At 55.2% G+C, this 7,994-nt stretch overlaps 1 protein-coding gene across 1 annotated transcript; it reads left to right on the top strand.

Moving 5' to 3' along the window:
- The first annotated feature begins 326 nt into the window (after window positions 1–326).
- On the top strand, window positions 327–7,362 carry FZD8 (frizzled class receptor 8). Its single transcript, XM_082192330.1, has one exon. It carries the CDS (start codon window positions 4,557–4,559, stop codon window positions 6,669–6,671), a length of 2,115 nt encoding a protein of 704 aa, XP_082048456.1. The 5' UTR covers window positions 327–4,556; the 3' UTR covers window positions 6,672–7,362.
- Window positions 7,363–7,994: the final 632 nt, after the last annotated feature.

The following is a 7,994-nucleotide window of genomic DNA, read 5'->3' as shown; positions in this document are numbered from 1 at the left end:
CATGGCACCAGAGCAAAGGCTCATCAAGTCAAGCATGCTTCTCCCAGAGACCAATGAGAAACCCATGGGAAGCCCACAAGTAGCACATGACTGCAGTAACAGTCTCCTGCTCACAGTCCCCAGCAATCGGAGCATCCTCTCTCTGATCCCGGATTTAATATACAACGATCATGTAGCTGTTGGTGGCCATGAATTTGTTTAATTCCCACTTTAAAGCCATCCAGGCTGGTGGCCACCAGTACAGCTTGCAGTTCCCTCCTTTAACTATGGCACAGGACAATGTAATTTCAGTCTCTCAACATTTATCTACTTCAGATGACCCAAGGACATAGTAACATGATGGCCCAGCCACTTGTTCATGCCATGCCCAGTTTTACACACCTCTTTCATGCACCCCTTACGCATCATTTCTCTAAGCTGCAAAGCTCCAGATGTTTCTCCATCCCTTTGATGATTTCGGTGGCCCTTTCCCAGCTCCATTATATCCTTGTTGAGGTGTGGCAACCGGAATGGCAGTATTCCCAGTGTGGCCGCATTGTAGACTTGTGACAATATTGGCATTTGATCTTCTTGACCCCTTTCCTAACGGTGCCTGACGTGGAATTTGCCTAACCCTTGCGAGCTCTGCAGGCTCCCTTCTATTCACACTGAAGGAACCAGCACTTGTGGAAGGTCCAAAGCTCTATGCTGGAGTATGTTCAATGGTCCAATGTTCCACATCTCATTTCTTGGATTAAAATAGATCTCAAGGGGCTGGACTAGAAAAAAGCTTTCCCAAGATCCCAGAGAGCTACTGCCAGTCAGAACCAAGGTAGATAAGACTAGTGGTCTGATCTAATATAAGAGCTCCCATTTATTTATTTATTTATTTATGAATGAATGAATGAATGAATGAATGAATGAATGATATGTTTTACTTCCAGAGTTGCCAAAGTGTGCAGTGCGACTCCATGTATGATCTGCTGCTGCCAGTGGCCAGAAAATGGTCAATTCATCCTAAAAGTGTCCTTGTATGGAAGGGCCATAGCTCAGCGGTGCGACATCTGCTTTGGACACAGGAGGTCCCAGATTCAGGCCACAGCATCTCCAGGCAGAACTGGGGATGTTCACTGTCTGAAACCTTAGACTGTACTGAGCTTGAAGAACTGTTGGCCTGACTTGGTACAAGGCACCTACCTTCCCATGCAACTTCCCTCTGTGTTTGAGACTCTGAGCAGAACCATTTTGCAGCTGCTGAAATAAGGAGCTTCATAGTTCCTGGGCTTTGGGTCACTCTGCCTGGGGCAGGCAGGCAGACAGGTCTTGTTAACTCCCTCTTTCTGTTCTTCCCCTGCCCCTATCTGGATGGAGCAGCTGTCAAACCCTAAGCTCACTGGTGAGCGAGACTGAAAGCCGGCAAGAGTATGGAGGTAAGGGGAAGAAAAGGGCAGCACTCCTGCTGAAAGTTATTTTAACAAGCTTTTTCCTCAGTTATTCAGTGAAGCAATGGGAGACACATCTCTGTGCGCGATGATCTCTGCTTACTCATCGGTTAGGCAGATGAGTGGTGGGTCAGCAGGGAAGCAAATGTAGAAAAAGTTTAGAAGTGGGGGGTCCATTTAAGCACACTTGCAAAACATTATCTGTAGTGGAAGATAAGTGCCATCAAAATAGATGGGATTTGTGTCTGCTTAATGGGCTTATCATGGGAGCACATGAGATCCCTTGCGCCTGCATGATAAACCCATTAAGCAAAAGTAAATCCCATTTCAAACTTGTTAAGTGCACAATTTGCTTAGTACACATACTAAACAACACACTTCCTATATTGTTGCTTCCTGGCCTCTGAAGGAAATTGACATAGCAAAAAGGTGCTATGCCATTAATGAACAAAACGCTTAACATCAAAGTCAGGGTCTCTGCCCCAATAAGCTTACAATCCAAAATTCAGACCAAGAGAGGCAAGAGAGGATGGACACAAGAAGAGACAGAGTCAGAATACATGTTAAGTCACACGCACTTAGGTTTAGCTTTCTGTGGTGCCATCAGGGCAGGGCTTTGGGGCCAAAGACCAGGGCCCCCAACTCAGTGGATCAGGCAGGATAATCCCTAAGCACAGTAGGACTGGTTGGCTTGCCAACTTTTGAAATAAGCGAACCAACACACATTGCCACCCAGAGAAGAGCTGGAAGACCATTAAGCCCAGAGCCCAAATTGTGACAGTAGAAATTGTGTGATTAGCTAAGGAGCGCAGGAAGAGGGGTTTTTGCAGAGGTCCAGGGGTAAGGCATCTCAGGCCCAGGGGGTGAATGTGACCCCCATACCTCTCTGTCTGGCTTGCTGGACTCTCCCCAGGCCCCACCCCTTCACTAGCCTTTCACTTTGCACCCCCAGGTGGTTTTGCCTGGCTGGAAAGTGTCCTTTAGCTCTTGATGCCTCTTGCCTGTCTTTGATGGAGGATACAGAGCGACGTGTGTAGAAATTAGTCTCCTGGGCAATGCAGCCTTCAGGGCTGTGTATAGAATCATAGAACTGTAGAGTTGCAAGGGACCAGAAGGGCCATCTGGTCCAACCCCTTGCAATGCAGGGATCTTTTTGCCCAATGTGGGGCTCGAATCCACAACCTTGAGCCTCATGCTTATAGAGATGGGGTTGAAGATGATTTCCCACTTCTGGTATGGGGTTGGAGTGGGATTTTTTTAAAAAAGGTAAAGGAGCCTTGACAGTTAAGTCCAGTCGTGAACAGCTCTGGGGTTGCGCTGCTCATCTCGCTTTACTGGCCGAGGGAGCCAACGTTTGTCTGCAGACAGTTTTTCCAGGTCATGTGGCCAGCATGACAAAGCAGCTTCTGGTGAAACCAGAGCAGCACACAGAAACGCCATTTACCTTCCCACCGGAGCGGTACCTATTTATCTACTTGCACTTTTTGGCGTGCTTTCGAACTGCTAGGTTGGCAGGAGCAGGGACCAAGCAACGGGAGCTCACCCTGTTGGGGGATTCGAACCGCCGTACTTTCGATCGGCAAGACCTAGGCTCAGTGGTTTAGGCCACAGCGCCACCCACGTCCCTTTGAGCGGGATAGGCAAGTCCATATTAAATAAATACATAATATAAAAGGTGACTGCCAAGATTTGGAGGGAGGGAACGGCCTGAAGGATGAATATTTTCTGAACCTGGCAGGGAAGGCAATGAATAAACTGGTGCCACCTGCTGCCAACCCACCCAGACCAAAAAGTACTGGTGCTCCACATCCCAGTGAAATCTACATGGCAAAGCCAGCAGCAGCAGCTGCTACCATTAGCCGCTCCAACTAGATAGATGCCATTTGAAGAAGCGCCCCATCCCAGCCCCGTAATAGTCCCAAGAGAGCGCCTCGAATGCAGAATTTGCAGGACAGGACACAGGACACCTGTTTGCTACACTGTTTATTAACTAAAATGAAACGCTGTTGCATGCGCCCCCGCTGAGCTCAAGCATTTCAAGCCTGGGAAAAAGTGTTTTTGTAAGCCCCACTAACAATGTAACACAGAACTTCTGGGAAGAAATCTTCATTTTTATCATATGTGAATTGAATACTAGCCACTATAGGACTGGGAACGGATGTTTAGCTTGGGTGTTGTTTGGAGCAGAATCCCTTTTTTATGCAACTTACCTGCCAAAGCGTTACAGCGGGACATTTACACTTTTTTAAAAGAAAAAAAACAGCGAGGAACCGACAGCGAGCCCCGGGCCTTAAAGGGCCAGCAGCAACAGTCGCCTTCCCACCCCGGTGCGAAACCCGCTCCACCTTAAGCGAGCCTGCTGGGTCGGGGTCCCCGTTCCCCGCCCGGAGCCCTCGTGATAGGTAGCTGGGACAGGCGAGGCGGGGCCTGGCATCCTCCTCTATAAATATCCCTGAGAGCGCGGCCACCGGATTGGCGCTGCTGGAGCTGGAGCGAGCGAGAAGTTGTGCCAAAGGGACTGGCGGGGCTGCCGCCGCCACTGCCGCTCCGCGAGCCTCTCTCTCTTTCTCAGGTGGCAGCGCTTCTTCGGGAGCGAGCGAGCGAGCGAGTGCTGCAAGTCTCCCGCGGCTGCTCGGGGATCGGGAAGGCGACTCGCTGGGCGCAGGGGGACCGGCGATCTCCCGGGAAACGCGGGGAGCGCGCTTAACGCCGCCGCAGCTTTCGGGGCTCCTCAGCCATCTTGACACGGCACGGCTGGGGGAAAGTTGCGGGAAGCGAGCAGCAGCAGCAGCCGAGCCCGTCCTTGCGACAAAGCCGAGCGGGGAAGAGATGAACGCGAGACGGCGGGAAGCGGACTGAGCCGAGAAGGGAAGGAGCAGGAGGCGCCCCAAAGCGGCGGGGGATCCCCCGAGCCGCCGCTTCTGCCGGGCCAGAGGGCGCACTTGCTTCGCGGGAAGGAGGCGGCGAGGCGAGCTGGAGCTTGGAGAGGTGGCGCCCGGAGCAGCGGCGGAGGAGGAGATCGGCTTGGCAGCGGCAGCGGCAGCAGCAGCAGCAGGAGGAGGACCGGCGTGGCTGGCTCGTTCGGCGCCCGAGGAGTCTGCCTGGACGCGCTGCCGCCGCCGCTCCGGGCCGAGCATGGAGCGCAGTTACCTGTTGGCCGTGGCTTTCCTCCCGCTCTTGCTGCCGGCTTGGTCGCCCGGGCTGCCGCGCTCTAGCTGTGCCGCCTCGGCCGCTTCTGCCGCCGCGGCTGCAGCCGCCGCCGCCGCCGCGTCGTCCTCGTCCTCTTCGGCGTCTTCTTCGTCCGCGTCGGCGTCGTCGGCCAAGGAGCTGTCTTGCCAGGAGATCACGGTGCCCCTGTGCAAAGGCATCGGCTACAACTACACGTACATGCCCAACCAGTTCAACCACGACACGCAGGACGAGGCGGGGCTGGAGGTGCACCAGTTCTGGCCCCTGGTGGAGATCCAGTGCTCGGCGGACCTGCGCTTCTTCCTGTGCAGCATGTACACGCCCATCTGCCTGGACGACTACAAGAAGCCGCTGCCGCCGTGCCGCAGCGTGTGCGAGCGGGCCAAGGCCGGCTGCGCGCCCCTCATGCGCCAGTACGGCTTCGCCTGGCCCGACCGCATGCGCTGCGACCGCCTGCCCGAGCAGGGCAACCAGGACACGCTCTGCATGGACTACAACCGCACCGAGCTCGCCACCGCCGCGCCGCCGCCCCCGCCGCAGCCCAAGCCGCCGCACCGCAAGCCCGCCGGCGGCGGCGGCGCCAGGATCCCCGGCGCGGCCGTCCCTCCGCCGCCGCTGCCGCCGCCCGCCGAGCCGCCCCTGCGCAAGGCCCGGCCTCCGGCGCCCTGCGAGCCGGGCTGCCAGTGCCGCGCGCCCATGGTCTCCGTGTCCAGCGAGCGCCACCCGCTCTACAACCGCGTCAAGACCGGCCAGATCGCCAACTGCGCGCTGCCCTGCCACAACCCCTACTTCAGCCCCGACGAGCGCGCCTTCACCGCCTTCTGGATCGGCCTGTGGTCCATCCTGTGCTTCATCTCCACTTTCGCCACCGTCTCCACCTTCCTCATCGACATGGAGCGCTTCAAGTACCCCGAGCGGCCCATCATCTTCCTGGCCGCCTGCTACCTCTTCGTCTCCTTGGGCTACCTGGTGCGCCTGGTCGCCGGCCACGAGAAAGTGGCTTGCAGCGGCGGCGCGGCGGCAGGTGCAGTGCCGGCAGGCGCCGGAGGGGGCGCTGCAGGAGCAGCCGCGGCAGTCGGAGGGCGCGGGGCGGCAGGGGGCGCTGCGGAGCTGCAGCCGGAACTAGCCGTGGCGGAGCACGTGCGCTATGAGAGCACTGGCCCTGCCCTGTGCACAGTGGTCTTCCTGCTGGTGTACTTCTTTGGCATGGCCAGCTCCATCTGGTGGGTCATCCTGTCTCTCACCTGGTTCCTGGCGGCTGGCATGAAGTGGGGCAACGAAGCCATAGCGGGCTATGCGCAGTACTTCCACCTGGCCGCCTGGCTGCTGCCCAGCGTCAAGTCCATTGCCGTGCTAGCACTCAGCTCGGTGGACGGGGACCCCGTGGCGGGCATCTGCTACGTGGGCAACCAGAGCCTGGAGAACTTGCGGGGCTTCGTGCTGGCCCCCTTGCTTATATACCTGGCCATCGGCTCCATGTTCCTGCTGGCGGGCTTCGTCTCGCTCTTCCGCATCCGCAGCGTCATCAAGCAGCAAGGGGGCCCCACCAAGACGCACAAGCTGGAGAAGCTCATGATCCGCCTGGGCCTCTTCACCGTCCTCTACACGGTCCCGGCCGCCAGCGTGGTGGCCTGCCTCTTCTACGAGCAGCACAACCGCCCCCGCTGGGAGGCCACGCACAACTGCCCTTGCCTGCGGGACCAGCAGCCCGACCAGGCGCGCCGGCCGGACTACGCGGTCTTTATGCTCAAGTACTTCATGTGCCTCGTGGTGGGCATCACGTCCGGAGTGTGGGTCTGGTCCGGGAAGACTCTGGAGTCCTGGAAGGCGCTCTGCACCCGTTGCTGCTGGGCCAGCAAGGGGACCGCCGCCGCAGTGGTGGCAGGGAGCATCGGAGCGGTTGGCGGTGGCGGAGGGGGCATGGTGACTGCCGCTGCGGTGGGGGGACTGGGGGGTGGAGCGGGGTCCATGTACAGCGACGTCAGCACCGGCTTAACGTGGAGGTCTGGCACCGCCAGCTCAGTCTCATATCCAAAACAGATGCCCTTGTCCCAGGTGTAAAAGACGGAGTTCTTGGGGACAGGTGGGGAGAGGGTGCAGCTGACTATATTCCCTGCCTCCCCTTCATCCCCAAGCTTCCAAGTGGCCTCTCCAGGTGCAGGACGGATACAGCTGCTGGAGGCTGTCAAGTGCCAGGCCAGCTCCTCCTCAGCCCCCTTCCTACACTCCTTGTCTAGAGTCACACGTGCTCCATACTTCAAGGCACCAGCCGCCCAAAGCAAAGGACTGTCCTTGGACTGGCAGGAGTCCTCTTGGTTGTTGGATGGGGTTCCATCTGCTTTGCTTTTTCTCCTCCTTTCAAACTCAAAAGGTGACATCAAAGCAGCAGGTGTCTATCATAGGACTGCAGGGTTTGGGAAACTTTCTTTTTAAAAAACAAAAACAAAATGACTTTCTTTTTTTAAAAAACAAAATCAAATGAACAAACTGGCAGATGCCTTAAACACATTCAAGTTGTGTCTTAATTATACACCCCAAATAAATACGGGTTTCCTATGTTAAAAGATGTATTTATATAATTATTTGGTACCTTGTACAAAATGTGTAAGATATGTATATAACCCAAATGCTTTACAGTCTGTAAATTTTTTTTGTAAAAAGAAAAAAGTTTAGAGGCTTACCACCAACTGCTCCCTCTTAAGAGCAAATATTTGAGTATTCTATTTTGTCAATAAAATAATGATAAATAATCTGTTTGGGAGGGGAAACATCCCCCTATCAATGCCCTGATTATTCCTGTGGGTTGACTCTGGAGTAAGTGTGAAATTTTGCATATCATCTAAGAGCAGAAGTGACTAGGAAAAAATCATGGGAGGCTTAAAGGGGTTTAGGGTTTGCACCTTCAAGATTTAAATGGCCTTGTTCCTCTAAGCCAGGGTTGGATGGCAGTCCAGATGTTGCTGTCCAACTCCCATCAGCCCCAGCCAGCCTGCTCAGGGATGATGGGAACTGAAGTCCAGCAACATCTGAAGTGCCGCCAATTCCCCATCCTGTCCTTTACTAGTGTTCCTCTAAGAAAGGTGTGGGGAACCTTTGGTCCTCTAGCTGTTAATGAACTACAACTCCCATGAGCCCCAGCAAGCATGCCAATGGCCAGCCTTGATGGGGGGGGTGTAGTTCAGCAACTTCTGGTGGGCCAAAGGTTCCCCACAGCTGTTCAAAGACAAGGATAGGGAGTCTATGGTTTCTCCATATGCTGTTGGACTACATCTCCCATCATTCCTGACCACTGGCAATGCTGACTGGGGCTCATGGGAGTTGTTATTCAGCAACTGCTGGAGGGCCCATGTTCCCTCTCCCTTAAGATTCATTGCCAACTCAAAG

The sequence above is a fragment of the Podarcis vaucheri genome, assembly GCF_965113315.1.
Source record: "Podarcis vaucheri genome assembly, chromosome: 12".
In the NCBI taxonomy this organism is placed as follows: domain Eukaryota; kingdom Metazoa; phylum Chordata; class Lepidosauria; order Squamata; family Lacertidae; genus Podarcis; species Podarcis vaucheri.
This window is presented reverse-complemented; position numbering and strand designations above follow the sequence as displayed.